We start from the raw sequence: 17,065 nt of genomic DNA, 5'->3' as shown, positions 1-17,065 counted from the left end.
CATAATTTTCGCGTCCTGAAATTTACTGATATTTCCTTCTTTCTTCATAAGTTATGTCAACCAGTGATGACTATCAGGTTCCTGTCAAAGATGCCGGACATTCCAGTCATCCACAATACAGTGAGTTGTACACCAGTTTTACATACTCTTCAATCTGTCAGACATATCGATTCACATTTCACATACTAGGGCATCTTATCTGCAGACCTAATTCATGGTTACCTGGTTGATTTACTTGGGAGACTGAGAAACTTGACTTAGTAGGCTCTCATCTCTTGGTCAGAATCCATGTGGATTCTTTAAACATCTCAGTACCAAGTCAGTGTAGTCTGCTTTATTCATTCCATAATTCCACATTTTATTCCATAGCTGTACTGCTGTTATTGTGCAAAAAGAAATGTCACTTCCAATCAACTTACAGAAGATTTGGGAAGGTTGATTAGATAAAGTAGGACAAGTCGGTGATGATGATGATGGTTTAAGGAGTTTGTCGTGATGATGATGATGTTGATGATGGTTTGTTAATGATGTTTGTGGTGATGATGAGGATGAAGATGGTTTAAGGAGTCTGTGATGAAGATGATGAGGATGGTTTGTTAAAGATGTTTGTGGTGATGATGATGGTGTGTTAAAAGTTATTTGTGGTAATGATGATGATAATACCCTACCACAGCTGCACCCGAGGAGATGTATTGGCTGAGTCACATGGATCGATCCGAGTTGACAGAGAAGTATGTTGGCCTTCGAGACAATTTCTTCACCCTCAAGAAATTCTCAAGCAAACAGGAGGACAAGATAAAAAAGTGAGTGAATTATTGATTACTTGTTCTGAAGTACCGTAATAATTACCTGTGGATGTGTGTGTGTGTGTATGTGTGTGTGTGTGTGTGTGTGTGTGTGTGTGTGTGTGTGTGTGTGTGTGAACATACTGTAATGCAGTTGTATATTGATCAAATTATTCTCTAGGTTGCAGACTAAGCTTCGTAAGATCATCTCTGACCACAAGAAGGATGGAGAAGCCAGGAAGTCAGTGAAGGAACTGGAATATGAAGAAACACTGGAAACACAACGCCAGGCCCTCCGACAGCTCCGTCTCAGGAACCAACACCTTGAGGTATTCATTAGTGTTTTTTTGGCTTCACTTGGTATTACTGTTGGGACCCCAGGCTTGTGCCTTTCTCCTGCAGTCCACCATCTTCCCCTTGAGGAATAGAGAGGGAGTTGATTGCTGCTTGTATAACCATTGATTATATTGGTCTCACCACATGAAGGAATCCCTCTCTAGCATTCCACTGTATTTACAAAAATCATGCCTACAGCTTAATGAGACTGCCAGCTATTTAATGTTTTGGGTAGCAGGATGCATCCCCAGCTTGGTAGGTGATCTAATCAGCCACCACTCGTCAAACAGTGACAAGACTCAGTCAGAATATTTTATACAACTTCAAATAGAGTGCTCCTTCATTTATTTCAGTCTTCTTCATAAATGAGAATGTTTCCTTCTGCCCATTAATGTCAAGATGTTCAGTTTTAAAATCTCCATAAATGGTCTTGAGTGTGTTGCCTATTTCATTGGGCATGTTGAATATTCTCCCTCTTTCATATTTTTCACTCTTTTGTATTCAGGGCCCTACCTTACCCAGCCTTAGGTGGGAAAAGAAGTCGATTGTCTTCTTCTCTTTTGATTTCAGAAAAAGCTGAAATTAGCCAATGTTCAGCTAAGCATGGCACGTAAAAACAAACCTCTGATGTTCCGGAACGTTACGGCTCGAATAGACACCGGCCTGAAGCAACCGAGGACCCAGGTCAGCCCCTCCCGTGCCCAACCCCCCACCAGCACCCCCAAGCCAGCCTCACCATCTGATGATTCATCTTCATCACACATTGATTCCTCACACTTAGGCCGAGATGAGGTGAGATTTGTCCATTCATAGTGATGATGGGGTTAAAATAGTATATTGTACTGCAGTGTAAATATCATAATAATATGAATATAAATACAGGTACTTCCCCAGATGCTGCCACAAAAAGTACGAGAGATTTTGGAAGAGGCGAGAGAGAGGATCTTGGCCCTCGAGGCTGAGAGGGAAGAACTTCATGACCAACTGAGTGAAAAGCAACAGGTGGGTGGCTCCTTTGAGTACTGACACCATTATATTTTATTCGTTACTTTTTTCGAACAATTTCCAGCAACTGTTGGGAAGTAGTGAGGTGATTCTGGCACTTGGTTGAGCCCCTGGTCCATATAAAACATCAGCTGTACCATGGCTAACCCTCAGTAGGGGGCTTCCTTCTCACTCATTCCTCTATCACGTTCCTCTGAGTGTGGATGCAAATGAATATGAGGTACTGTCATATAAGCAAACTAGAAGAGATGTCTGGTCTTTGATGGGAACAACAAAAGCACAGTGTAATAAAAAAAATAGCTAGAATTGTCCCTACCATGAAAGTATGCCTATATTTTTGCATCTCCATTACATTCCTCAGAGTGCAGAAACAACTGAATATGAGCTACACCACCGTATAAATGAACTGGAGGAGGAGGTATCTGGGCTACGTGGGGAACTGCGAGAGCATAGCGTCAGGGAGGAGCGTGAGGCAGTGGCAGCTGTGAGGGCGGGTCGGGAGCAGCGTTCACTGTCTGCCCGCTGTGCTGCACTCACTGAGCAGTTGGCTGCTACTGAAGAGAAGGTTGCTACAGAGAAGGCCACCCGCAATGAACTTAATGCTAATCTGGGTCAGTTGGAGTGAAAGTTAATGAATGCAATAACCTCACTATGTTGTTATTGCTTTTAGTCCAAGGTTCTTCTGAATGTGAACCAAGTGGATGGCAGACTGACACTGTCCTTTTCCTGCAGTCCACCATCTTCCTTGCAGAGGATAGGATGATTAGGGACTTTTATATTACTGACATCAGAGCTGCCCAGGTATAAAGATGCTACCATCTGCAGGTATCTCTTTCCAACATTTTGTAGGCTATGCTTGTATAGTATTTATCACCAGTTGCTTTAATCCTATAAGGATGGCCACAAATGAACCACCTTTGTGTTACGATGTCCCCTGCCATAAGGCTGCCCCCATTCCAAGTCTCATACCTCACTTTCCTGTACTTCTCCACCTCTTCCATCATACTTCTGTGCCTTAATGTTCGTTCACTAATTCCCACAGAGAGAGTGACATCTCGATTACTGTCAACGGAAGCCCATTTGAGAGAGGCACAGGAGCTCCACCAGAAGGCTTTGGCACAACTACAAGAGGCAACAGAGAAGACAAAAGTTTTAAAGGTTAGAGTTTTACTAAGTTTGTTTTCTTTGAGATGTTCGGCCATGTTGATTGGATGGAGAATAAGAGACTGACTAGGAGAGTGTGTGAATGTGGTAGAGTGGGGAGAAGGAGGATAAGACTGAAGATGAGGTGGAGGGATGGATTAGAGAGATATAAGAGAGATGTAAGTGTGAAGAAAAGATGGCCAGATGGCAGAGGACAAGATGGCATAGTGGCAGTTCATTTGTGGATACCTCTAAAGGGAATAAGACGCCTAGTGATAGATACATAGGTCTCAGTTTTTATGAGTGGTGAGTGAATGGGAGTGTGGATCATTCGTTTGGACAGACTATTGGCAAATTCCTCATTCTGCCAGGATTTTTCTGGCTCTGAATCTCACCTTGCCCCATCATAGGGTAGGAAAAGAGGTCCGGATGGTGACGATGGTGATGATGATGATGATGATGATGATGATGTTACCCTTTCAGGATGAGAATGTGCAACTCCAGCATGAGAATGAGCGCCTAACCACCCTGAACCTGAGCTCAGAACAGCGGGACCTGTCGGCAGAGAACCAGACGCTCAAGGCTCAAGTTGCCCACCTCGAATCAGCACTGCAGGCATGATGAGGGCTATATCAAGAAGTCACAACAAAGCTGAATGAAATTAAGTGGGGAAAACAAGAATAAGATTTTAACAGATATCATCATGTCATAGTGAAGAGGAGTCAAGTGAATTGATTCGGGAATAAATCTTAACTTGATTCACCCATGTATTCCTCTTTATCCTTCCAACATTTGTGAATAAATTTTTTCTTCAACTAGAGCGACCTGAGTGAACGGGGAGATTTCCTGGAGCAGCTGACCCGGGACAAGGAAGCAGTTGCCAGGCTGGAGATGGAGGTAAAAACACTGAAGGGACACAACCTATCACTACAGGAAGATCTGGAGAAAGCCACAGTCAAATTGGAAGCTTATAAGAAGGTTGGTGCTTGGGTTTTGTAGCAGAGTGGATGGGAAGCTATACTGTACTTTTTTTTTTTTTTGTGGCCTGGATGAAAAAACCATATGTCCTTATCTTTACAGGCTGGGGTTCCAGAGTCAGCACATAAGGATTTCACAGTATCAGTCCCAAAAAAAGATGAAGACTCCTCATATTCTTCAAAAGTAAGTTCTGGTTTCTTTAAGTATTCTTTAAATGGATGGCTCATGCTGATGTATTTGTTCACTAACCTCATCTTAAGTAGGAATTAGGATGGTGATGATGATGGTTATAATGGTAATGGTGGTAATGGTGATTGTGTTGCTGAGGATAATGGTGATGATGACTTCTTTCCTATCCATACCACCACCAGGAGCACGAGAAGCTGAGAGTAGCATATGATGAGCTACAACTGCTGTATCGAGAGAAGACCCGGGAACTTGAGGCCATCACAGCTACCATCGCCTCACACTCACAGACCTACAGAGTCTTGGAGAGTCAGGTATGAGTGCGAGAGAATGTGAGGAGTGGAGGGTAATAAGACTAGGGAACTGACAGTAGATCAATCTGGTTGGAAGAAATTTGTACATAAAAGTGTATGACAGGTTTGGCACCCCTGTTGTTTCCTGGTGAAGTGATAGTTGATGGATTGATTCTAGCTGATCTAAGTGTGGATGTTTATGCTTGTGAGTTGGACTTAGGAATCTGGGGGCTTGAATGGTGAATGAATTAGAGTGTGGCCCATTCACTTGGGAAGACTTTGGTTGATGTCTCTGCATTTTTTTTTCCACTGGCTCTTTGACCCCTGCCTTACCCCACTCTTGAGTGGAAAAAGAGGTCTGGATGACGGTGATGATGATGACAGATGATCATTACATAAATGACATGTGTCCCTGAACATTCAAACAGGTTACCAAGATTAAACAAGAGGCTGAAGAGCATGAGAGGGAGCTTGAGGCCACAGTGAAGGAGCTACGTGAGGTGTTGCAGCGGCGAGAGCAGCGGTGTGAGCAGCTGGAGGCTCAAATACTAGCCAGCCATGGAGATGACCGGTGGATTAGCTCTGAACAGAACCAGCGAGATGCCGGCCGTGGTCTGACGAGGACGCTTGAACTAGGCCGCCACGACAATATGTTGGAGTTCCACATAGCCGCCGTCACCTTTGAAGCATTGGACTTTGGGCGCTTGAAGACATTTGTTTCCTGGACGGTACCTTTTGCACTGGAGGACCCCCTACAGCACACCAATGTAGCTGTGGGTTCCCCTGCAAAGTACACACACTCGGCCCTCTATACCTTCCACATGACACACCGCAACCTGGAATCTTTGCGGCAAGATCCCGTTTCAGGTAAAGTCATGCCACTGTAGGACATTTTTTCTAACCAAACAGAGATTCCTAACCCCTTTGAGTTCAGTTGTTGGTTATGTGTCATAGTTTAGGATCAGTTTGACTTTCAGTCAACTAGACTCATTCCAGCCTCATTGCTAAGGTTTATTGAGCTTCATGCAGCTTCAGCTTAGTATTCAAGTTATGAATTGTTCATGTGGAAGAACTGTACAGTACTCGCATATGCATCTCATCAAGAAATGATTTTCATGCAGTGCCGTGCGTGTCAAAATTGGCAGTTCTTTTTGTAAGTCAGGGATATTTTACAAGATATTTACAAACACTTTCATAAAACTTGTGCTAAGATTGGGAGAAACTGACATGTTAGCTTTGTATTTAGTGTAGGAGAGCACCTATAGTGAAGGAGTTACTGTAACAGGGACTGTTTCATTCCTCTTCAGTATGAGAGACCTTTCCAATGCTGACATCATTTATTTGGAAATAGAGATTACATTAAAAAAAGACAATAATATTAAAGCATCTCTCTCTGCCAGAGTGTTTAGAACAATACTGTATTTGCATTCCAGTGAGTGTATACCTCCTGCTGGACTCTGGTCACCCAGCAAAGGTGGGTGAGTGTCGGCTGAGCTTCTGTGAGGTGCTGGAACATCCCCGCAACACCCTGCATGGCACTGCATCCGTCACCTTAGCCCTCGACCACCCTGATGATTTGCAGCACTTCAAACCTGCTGCTCATATGCTTCCAGGACAAGTACGTGTCTTGCTTCAGCAGATCAATGCTAAGCTGCAGTTACATGAAACTCAGCGACCCAAGTTATGAGGCAGGAATAAGTCTCCTGGGATAATAGTTAATGCAGACCTCCAGTCTGTTTACACTTGGCCATCAACTGAGGTGAAAGTGGTTAGGGATCTTCATTAGGTTAGAACAGACACACTTACGAACAAGTGTCAGATCTTGTGTAGTCTACTGTATTGTGTCTTGTTAGTGGTAGATAAAACAGTGCCTTAATTCCAGATTGTCAGCCTTTCCTTTGCCATCAGGCTGCCCAATCTCAAACTCACACCTCCCATCCCTCCATCTCATCCTTGATTTCCCCTTCCTCCTCCTCCCCCTCCTCACTAACACAAATTCTCTTAATCTGGTACTTGTTTAAAATGTTACATTTGTCCCAACATTGCCCCACAGGTCATTGGAACATTAAGCTACTGGTTCCGACTTCAGCGTCCGTGTGAGGATGTGATTGCTCAGCACCTGCGCTCAGTCAGGCTGCTGGCATCCCATCAGAAGCAGCAGGATCAGGCAAGTTGGATAATGTTATGCATTTGAGACATTCAGTAGTACTGTAGTGGCAGAGAGATGCCAGTGTGCTTTTGTTATGGCCTTGGGCTCATTTGGACATGGACCCAGTGGACTGCAGGCAGATTCTCTTTTCTTGCATCCCACCATCCTCCTTTTATGGAATAGAGAGGGAGTTCAGGGACATTGAACATTTGGACATTGGACAGGTCTAACACCCAGTTATGTAGGTGCCATCACATGTTTCGTATCAGCATGGAAAAGCTTGTATAGTGTGGGGTTGCCAGGGAATGTATTAGACCTTATGCCTAACCCATTACATATACAGTACCATGTATATAATTTGAGCAGTTAACATGTACCGGTATGATATGAATTCTTTTCATCGTAAACTTTGTGTGTGTACATTTGTAACACTCACGTACTGTACATACTGTATTAATTTTTTCTTTTCAGGAATCCAAAATGATCTTACCCAGCAGCTCATCTAATCCCAGAAGAATAACTGCTGAAAAGACTGAGAGGGGCAGCATAGACCACAGGGATAGAAGATGGGAGGAGGAGGAGAGGAGCAAGAAGCAGGATAGAGAGACAGAGAGTGGGGACAGGAGGAGGAGGGATGAGGGAGGAAAGAGGAGAGAAGTAGAGGGGGAGGTAGAACAAGGGAAGGGAAGAGACAGAGAGAGGAAGGAGTGGGGAGGAAAACAGAGAGAAAAGGAAGAGGAAGTAGATAGAGGAATGAGGAGTAGAGATAAAGAGAGGAAGGATGAGGGAGGAAAGTGGAGGGAAAGAGAAGTGGAGACAGATGAAGGGAAGAGGAGAGACAGAGAGATACCACAAGAGGGAAGAAAGAGGAGAGAAAAAGAAAGGGAGGTACATAAAGGAAGGAGGATAGACAGAAATGCACCGGAAGAGAGAAGGAGGAGAGAAAAAGATAAGGAGGTAAATGGAGGGATGATGAAAAGAGACAGAGAGGTAGTGGAAGAGGAAGTCCATGAAATATCAGCTTTGAACTCCCTTGCCCCAGACCTTAAATCTCGAACTCTTCCAGCATCCCCATCACAAGATAGTCCAGGTAAAATTCAAGGACTGACACCAAATCAAGATGCAAACACATTGTCGAAGGAAGAACAGTCCCTGGAAACTGTTGGTGCTAATCAGGAAGAAGTGTTAAACAAAGAGATTATAAAAAGACGTAATTCTTCGGGGTCCAGTTCAGTTTCTTCCACCGGTACTTACAACATTGCAAGTTCCGAGAGACCAAAGTCAAGAGGTTCTTTGCATAACTCAAGGTCTAACTCTGTAACCTCAACTGGGACTTACAATGTTGGAAGTCCAAAGGCACGGAAATCAAGCGATTCTGGTGATGATGGTGACATCTTAGCGAGCCGAAAAAGTACGGAGCTTAGACGGGGATCGAGTTCTGAAGTACCACCGCATGCAGTTCAGCCATATACCAGGGGTGATATGGAATATACTTCGGAAAATACAGAGCCCTCGCCACCTATCAAGAAGAGAACTGTTCGCCCTAAATCATCTACCCCATCAAAACTAAGTAGTTTTGTGGATCTAAACCAACCTAGCACATCCAGGGGACATGAGGTTATGGAGCAGGTAAATAAAAAATTGTTTACCACTTTTTAATTTTAGATGTTGCTGATGATAATATTATAACATTTCCCTACTTTTAACCCCTAAAACGCGGATCGTCGCGTTTGCGACGCTCGGCCATAAGGGCAGGACGGCGGGTCGTCGCGTTTGCGATTTTAGTAAATTTTGAATAACCGCGGGCAAGCAGGCTCCAGCTGGTATTGTCTATCAGTACCACCATCCTCTAGCTACAACTAGCATACTTTACCTTTGTACTACTGACCTCAGTTGTTGCCAAATATCGCGTTTTCCCCCCGTACCCCCCCTACCACGGCCCGGCCAGCCTGGCTGTGATACATGGCAGCGCTCTGAGCGCTCAGAACTGTAAATCTGCGATCTCCTCTCACAAGCAGTTTATGCTACTAGGAAACGCTTGTTTCCCCAGTTGTAACACTAGCTTTTGCCTCTGTTTAGTGTCAGTTTACTGCAGGCTTTCAAAGTGAGATTATGGCGAGTTCTAGCTCTTCCCAGTCAGTGCAAGCGGCCGACAGGAATCGAGAATAAAGTGGCGGACGTAAGGCAGAATAAAAAGCGCGCCGTGGTGATCTTTTGGGAAGTAATATGATTGAAAATAATGTAGTATACATGTTTTTAGCTGTGAAAATGGAAATGTTTGTTGAGTGATGGGAAAACCGCCGCCACAGTGCATGTCGGCCGTACGCTCCGTTGATTTTAGCCTTATTTTCAGTGCTTATTGTACAAATACGGATTCCTAACTACCTTTACGTTGTAGTGTAAAGTTTACTGTGACAGAATGAGGCTGTGGTAGAGGGGAAACCGGGTTGCTGGAGGTGTGAAAGTGAAAATTTGGTTACCCAACTTTGCAAGTCTCCACAAGTCCTTGGGTAGTCCATGAAGGCTCAACACCTGTCTCTGGAGAAAGCTGAATGTAAGTACTATCTGCCATACCAAGTATAATGTTCTAGGGTTAATCTCTGATTTTTGGCCAATATTTTCCTACAGGTACTCAGACTGCGATACAACCCCGCCACTCGGGGGGGATCGACTGTAAACACCCGCGTTTTAGGGGTTAAGGAAGCAGATAACAATGAGGAGGTGTGGACTTTTTAGTTAAGCAAAGAGCAAAAGAATAGTTACTTTGCATTTGGAAACCAATATCTTTTCATGGTGAGTCTTTCAGAGTTCACACATTGTTTTAGATTTGTATCCATTGTCCCAAAAACTCAACTCAGTCAGCTTAGGGATATCTGTCCCTTTTTACTCTTTTTGCTGCCAGATAATTTTATTTTTTTTCCAAAAGATTTTTTTTTTTTTTACTGGAGAGGTTAGATATATGCTTAATAGCCCACCTTACCAGTCAGCCTGCATAAGTTGAGTACATACATCTGGTGGTAGCCTAATGTGATAGCTGAAAGAAATCTTGACAAATTCATCACAGTTCTGGCCAGGATTTGATCTCATGACCCTTCTGCTTTACAAACATGCATGTAAGCAATTTAGAGTAGTCATAAGCCACTCTGTTTTTATAAAAGAATCATTTACTTTCAGGGACCAAGTGAACATAGACTTCCAACACAATCAAGCTCTCATATAGGCAGTGAGGAGGATGACTCTGACGACACCAGTGATTCAGACTGTGTTATTGTCCAAGGTAGAGACTGTGCCCACAGAGCCATGCACACTGGTATGTTGTGCTTGCTCGTTGTGGAATGTTTGGTTTCATGCTTTGGAGTCAGCTTGCCAGGCTTGAAGTTGAATGAATGTGTGGTACTGTTCACAGAACATGCTGTTGATTAGTTTTCTTTCTCATGTTTATGTTTTTTTTACCCTCTGGACCTAACCTTACACAACATATGAGTAGGAAAAAAGAGGCTGGATGATGATGATGATGATAATGGTGTACCTATATGAAAAGGAGACAGATTTGGAAATCATTTTACTGTAATTTTTTTCCTCCTCCTTAGATGACAAGCCAGAGATGAGAGAAGGTAACAGCAGGAAGGAAAATAATAGGAGCAGCTCTGGCAGGAGTAGACAGGAGAGCGGAAGTAATGATGGAAGAGGGAAGAGGAACACTGTAGAGATATTTCAGGAAACAAAGGTCAGACAGGAGACAGAAGACTGATGTTACGTATAATCAGTGCGTGGAATAATGAAATATCTGAAAGTTATATCTCTGTGAAGAAAAAAAAAAATGTGTTTAAATGCTTATGGTATATACCTGTAAAGTATATTCCACATTTGTTCCAGGGAGCCCCAGATCCACATGAGCCATCCACCAGCAGTCATAGCAGCAGTGACAGCAGTGACAAGGAGGCAGACAAACCCCAGAATCGTCCTTCGTACAGTGAATCAAGTGAAGATACTGATTCAGAGGGAGTTGTGGCCATACCTTTGAGGAATCCCAAGGTTAGATTATGGTATTTCCAGTGCCTTCGCCTTAAACAATCTCTTTTATCCATTCATCCACCAGTCAGTCCTCTCTTACATCATCAGGAGCATAGGGGCCAGGATCTGTGCTTCCCAAATAGTGAATAAAGTATAAAAGATGTCATCTTGTTTTAAGAGTCAAGGTATGAAGAATAACATCTACGTTATCATCAGTTGAGTTTAAGGACTGACTACTGTGGCAAAAATATGAATTGTTGATTGAAGAATAAGTCCTGTACTGTTGATTTTTTTTTTTTTTTTTTTTTTTTTTTCATGTGATAAATTAGCCTTTAGTGGATATTTTTCCCTCAACATAATTCCATAGTCCCTCTCATCTAGGAACACAAAACAAGTGTGTACATAGAGGTTTGCTGGCTAACCCTCGGCCCGGCTGCTACTGCAATGCTCGCTGAGGACCCGATGGTTGACCTTCTCTTTGTTGATTACCATGGCTTCCTTGGCCTTCCACCTGACCGCCTTGAGACACCTCTTTCACTGCCTAAGCCAGTGCAACCCAACACACCACTACGATTTAATTTTGGACAGGGTAAGAGAGTGTCAAGACAATTTTGGTCAGGGTAAGGGAGAGTGGAGAGAATTTTGGACAGAGTAAGAGAGAGTAAAGAGAATTTTTAGACCAAGTAAGAGAGAGTAGAGAGAATTTTGGACAGGGTAAGAGGAAGTAGAGAGAAGTTTGAGCAGGGTAAAAGAGAATAGACAGACATATAAATAAGGTACAGTAGATTCTCTTGATAAGTTGCTTTTCATGGCCTCTCATCCATCCACCTCAAGACCCGACATTCACTACAGTTTAATTTTGGTCAGTCTAAGATACAGAAGACAGAAATACTGTATAGATAAGATACAGCAAGTTCTTATCATAGATCCATATAATAAGCTAAATAGGTGCAGGAGAGGGATGCTTTATGTGGTGGCACTGATATACAGTATGTGGGCAGTTTCACTGCCTGGGTAAACAAATTTCCCTCAGTTCCCTCCCTATCCACCAAAAGGAGGATAGTAGACTGCAGCAAGAGAGCAACTTCATCCTGTAGTCCGCTAGGCCACCAGGTTCACGTTTCTGATGAACCTGAGACTACAGCCACCAGTTAAACTAAATTACATCACCTGGATTATATAGTGTGTTTTTTCCTACCTGATGTAGATCCCTAACCCCTTTCACTTCAGTTGATGGCCATATGTAGTCAGTTTGGAGGGTTCATTTAACTATTAACCAAACGAGACTCATTCTTGGGCCATAACTATGGCTTATCATATTTCATGTTACCATGGCTTAGTATTCAGGTTGTGAGAGTGGCCCAGTTCCATCTGGTGAAAACAAGCTGACTATAAAGGAGGGTAACCACATCATCTTTTGCCCTCCAGAACTGAGTGTGGATCCTGAGCATCACCCTGAACGTTGGAAGGCGCTGAGTGAACTGATGAATGGCCAAGGATTGCTTAAGTTCACTGTGACATCCGAGCCGCCAGGACATCTGCAGGACACACACGACTGCCACGACTTAGGGTTTGTATTGTTACACTGTATATAAAGGCTCCAATTGCTTGCGACAGCCTTGGTCACCTGATGGCGGCTATCTATGCTGCTTGATTGTTTATTGAAAAAAATGTTTTTTGTAGGGGATTATGGTGATTGTGTTAGCAAAAATGTCAAATGTATATCAAAAAAGGGCTGCTAAAATGTTAAAATCATATAAGAAAACAGTCACAATCACATAACAGATCTTACAGCCAATTTTGATTGTATAAATGAATGTAGTGTTTGTTTTTTTCCAGATATGTGTACCTTGATCTACACAAGTTAGAAGATTCAGGGCGTGACTTGGAAGAGGAGCCGCATCCCATCAAGAGTGCTGAGGATGGCAGCCACCTTGGAACTCTGACCCTGACTCTGCGCATCATTCACGTCCTTGCTCTTCTGGCTTCCACTTGACTCCTTTTCCTTGCAGCCATATTCCTCCTCCTCCCTATCCTCCTCCTTTTCCTCTTCCCCATCATCATCATCATCATCATCATCATCATCATCATCATCCAGACCTTCTGTCTGGCATATGGGTGGGTGAGGGAGGGTTCAGAAAAGAGAGTACACTGCACACCATACAGACAAGCAACACAGAAACATCTTGATACTCTTTGGGATTATTTTGACATTGTACATTGAGATTATAGTGAGAGTAAATCATTTTCCTTTATCCATTCTAGGCACTTCTTACCCTATTCATCATAGTTGCCAACCTCATGACATTACATGCTGCATTAGCATTCCTAATTATACTTTCTGTACATGCATTCCACAAGTTGTCCAGATCCATTTTCTCTCAATTCATTGACTTCAGCTTCTTATTTACATGTATGTATTCAATCACCAATCTTGGAAATAGGGACACTACAAGGAATGATGCTTGTAATGGAGCTACTTTTTTTTAGTAGAGAGTAGATGTAGTGCATTACTTTTTGTTAAGAACAATGAAACAGAAGCAAAACTACATTTCTGAAGTACTGTATTCCAAGTGCTACTTACTTCTCTTAGTCATATGAGACATGTATTGGACAAATCTGAGTCTGTTGAGCACCAGATGCCAGTTTGCCATCAGTGGTATTGCCATCTGGTGTTATAATCAAACTGTGACAAATTTGGTAATGAGAAATCTTTTTGGTAATGAAAAAACGTGATTCAGTATTAACCCTATGATATATAGTAGTGATGATGGGAATGATTAAGCCATCTCGTCTTCCTTATGAAATCTTCTGTCCTCCATGCCACGCTCCTTTTCTCCATCTCCTCATATTTTCTCCGTAGAACTCTACAAAAATAGGATTGACAGAAGTCTTGCTCTGTAACTAGGAGTAGTCAGCTAAAGGGTAACTTCTTGTACAGTACTTCAGACTTTCTTTAATACTAACTTGAATTCTGTGAACAGATATTGTATTTTCTTAAGACTGGATTTGCTTGTCAATGGGAGTTAGAGAACCTGAATGTTCTAGTCTGATGGTGCTTAAGAGTTTGAATTTTCTAGTCCCTTGGAGCTTGAGAGTCTGAATTTTCTAGTCTGAGAGAGCTTGAGAGCCTGCATTTCTTGACAGTGGGAGTTTGGGATCCTGAATTTTTTGTCGTTGGGAGTTTCAGCGCCTTAGTTTATTTGATTTCATCCGTCCGTTGTCCGATAAACACCAAAGAGATGACATTACAGTATTTTGATCACTAAGCTCCATGTATAGCCATGCATAGTTTATAAGCAGTATAATATAGTATAGTACAGTATTTATTTTTGCACAGTTTATACAGTACTTATCTTTATTCTTTTAATTGCACAGTTAATTATATAAACATATCACCTCCAAGTGTGTCTGATTTGTTCCTTTAATGTTTCAGCAAACATTTGTAAGCTTGGCACCAGAAATTAATTCTTGCTACTGCCAGATGATTTTAATCAATTTTGGACAGTGCCCTAGTGGTGAATGGTTAGTGATCTCTACAGGTCAGCCGCACTATATGATTGGGTTATGTTCATGGAAAACCAGTGGGATGACAATTGATCATATATCGAACATAGGAATGGTAGCAACGTATAAGAGAAATCATTGCTCATATATTGAAAAATGGTGCTTTGTATGGGATTTTAGCAATTGTACAAGGAATAAGTTTCACTCTCATCTTGAATGTCAGGACCAACTTGCCTGGCCTTGGGCTTCTATGCTCCTCATGGGGCAACACAGGATTAGATGATGGCTTGATGGATGGGTAAGGAAAAATGGTGATCATAGGTAGTCACATTGGTAGTTGTACTCCAGGTTCATCTGAAATGTGAACCCAGTGGACTGCAGGCTGAAGTTACCCTTCTCCCTCAGTTCACCATCCTCCTTTCAGGGGGATAGGGAAAGGAGTTAAGGGACATTTGTATAACCAAGCAAAAGAGCCATTTCCATGCCTCCACATGAAGTCATCCCTCTCTTACACCATGGGAAGACATCCCCTTCCAGTCCATGACCAACATGAAAGAGCTAAACAAGCCTTAACTTAACTTTAACAGTATATCATAATAATAAGGCTACACAGATTCATCAAGAGACACCAAGAGTCAGTAAACAGACATTATCTTTGTTGTTGTTGCTGCCGAACTCTGGTCTGTCTAGCTGAACAGACCTGTTAACATCAGGTAAACAACTGCTTTTGTGGGACCATCGTACAGGTATAGTACATACGAGTGCCCTGTGTAGGGAACCAGCGCCCCCTTGTTGTAGAAAGTGCCACACCAAAGTCAGACCAGAGTCCTTTCCCATGGTGAGGTGCAGGGAAATATGGGAAAGCTTGGCTACTGGGTGGATGCCACAGATTTTCCACCTAATATGCACAGTGCCTCCACCTGTAGGCTCCCCTTCAGTATCACATTACTGTACTGAGGTGAAAGGAATGAATAAAGTCATGTGGGAAAGAATAATTAGCTAAATATATTATGCTAAAGAAGGTAAATAATTTTCCCGAGGTTGCAAGAATACGGCATAAAGGACATTCTCTTGGTGAAAAGGACGAAGTATTTGGAGAGACTGACAAGGAGAGAATTACAGTAATTATACAGATAATGGATGTAATTGTACTAAAAAGGTTAAATATAGTTGTCTGGGGAGAGAGAGAGAGAGAGAGAGAAAGATGGATGTGATCGAGGTAGTAGTAGTAGCAGCAGTTGTAGTAGTAGTGTCAACCCCAGACTTATCTGAGACCTGAACCCAGTGGACTGCAGGCTTAAGTTGCCTTTGTCGTGCAGTCCTCCATCCTTCTTCTGGGGAATAGGGAGGGAGTTGAAGGATGTTTGTAAAACCGAGCAATGAGTCACACGGTTATATCAGTGCCACCACGTGAAGGCATCCCTCTCCGGCTTTACATTATCAAGACGAGTAAAAATAGTCATGTGGACGAGAATAAAACATAAGGATATTCTTGTGGTGAAAGTGACAAAGTAGGCAATTACTGAAAGCGAGAGACTGACTAGGAGAGTGTATGAGACGGAGGCCATGGCTGGAGGTGAAGTGTCCGAGACCAAGGCGGAGAGATAGAGTGAGAGTATGTGAGAGACTTACTAGGAGAGTGTATGGAAGGGAGGCCATGATTGGAGAGTATGAAGGGACCGAGATGAAGGTGGAGAGTTAGAGTATGAGAGACTGACTAGGAGAGTATGAGAATGGGGTGGGTGAGAGAAGGGTAGGGAAACCAAGGAAGAGAGAGAGAGAGAGAGAATGTAAGGGAGGGCGGTGGGTGTGTCGTGGGAAGAGGGGTCGTTACTGAAGAGGGACAAAAACAACTGGAGGTCCCTTGTCCTGGCCACCCCTCACAGGATGCGGGATCAGGTAATAGATAAATAGACAGATAATTAGATAGATATAGATCTTTTTAGCGTACAACTCTGGACATAAGATTTAATAACCCTTTTCCTGAGACCAAGCATTCCTGCTAACCAAACACCTACACGTCACCTTAGATAGATAGATGGATAGATAGACAGACTGAGAGATATATAAATAGACATAGCCTACTTGTACTAGACAGACAAGATCAGTGTTGCTAACCTTAGGCTGCCCCTCCCTTTACTAGTTTACTGTATATCATCTACTTTTTACGCTCCTACTTACACACACACACACACACACACACACACACACACACACACACACACAGTAGTTGCAGCAGTAACAGTAGTAGTAGCAGTAGTAGTAGTAGCAGTAGTCTAGTAAACCAATCTGTTATAAGCTCCAGTTGCACCAGAGAGTATAGTAACCAAGGAGACTCGTTGCTACCTCATAACTATACTCATTTTACCTTAACCTGGCCCAGATCTACGTCCTTTTGCAGCTTATTTCACGTAGTTCAATGGCAGAAGACAATACTACAGCCATGCATCCTTTATAACAGCACTTCTTCATGACTAGCATCACATTCTAGGGTTAATCTATCAGTACAACTCAGCATTCAAGATTGAGAGATGGCGATTTTAGGCCAAGTTAAAGTAAAATGGGTATAGGGCTCGTTGAATTTCCCGCAACCACGTCATAGTATACAGTATATATATATATTCTTCAGGCTCCGGGAGTGACCCAGTTCCCTCAGATGATAGCCAACC

General features: G+C 42.8%; 1 protein-coding gene across 1 annotated transcript; it reads left to right on the top strand.

Annotated features, from left to right (window-relative positions):
• The first annotated feature begins 53 nt into the window (after positions 1 to 53).
• On the top strand, positions 54 to 12,885 carry LOC145398082 (protein fantom-like). The gene is made up of 21 exons (XM_080271036.1): positions 54 to 120; positions 674 to 803; positions 967 to 1,114; positions 1,692 to 1,913; positions 2,016 to 2,123; positions 2,488 to 2,737; positions 3,169 to 3,284; positions 3,753 to 3,884; positions 4,089 to 4,247; positions 4,350 to 4,430; positions 4,619 to 4,747; positions 5,155 to 5,593; positions 6,160 to 6,344; positions 6,780 to 6,897; positions 7,942 to 8,504; positions 10,050 to 10,185; positions 10,466 to 10,602; positions 10,752 to 10,910; positions 11,271 to 11,478; positions 12,318 to 12,459; positions 12,729 to 12,885. Exons 1-21 carry the CDS (start codon positions 54 to 56, stop codon positions 12,883 to 12,885), a joined length of 3,786 nt encoding a protein of 1,261 aa, XP_080127162.1.
• Positions 12,886 to 17,065: the final 4,180 nt, after the last annotated feature.

Source organism: Coenobita brevimanus, chromosome 44 (genome assembly GCF_032717465.1).
Source record: "Coenobita brevimanus isolate Jiangsu-jjx chromosome 44, ASM3271746v2, whole genome shotgun sequence".
NCBI classification, from domain to species: Eukaryota; Metazoa; Arthropoda; class Malacostraca; order Decapoda; family Coenobitidae; genus Coenobita; species Coenobita brevimanus.
The sequence above is the reverse complement of the archived record's forward strand: the minus strand, read 5'-3'. Positions and strand labels throughout refer to the sequence as shown.

What these genes read in the sequence shown, in the direction of transcription:
- LOC145398082 (XM_080271036.1), top strand. Translation starts at nt 54, where the DNA reads ATGTCAACCAGTGATGACTATCAGGTTCCTGTCAAAGATGCCGGACAT. An exon ending in AATTGGAAGCTTATAAGAAG is followed by an intron (nt 4,248 to 4,349) that starts GTTGGTGCTTGG and finishes TTATCTTTACAG; the next exon opens with GCTGGGGTTCCAGAGTCAGC. An exon ending in ACGATTTAATTTTGGACAGG is followed by an intron (nt 11,479 to 12,317) that starts GTAAGAGAGTGT and finishes TTTGCCCTCCAG; the next exon opens with AACTGAGTGTGGATCCTGAG.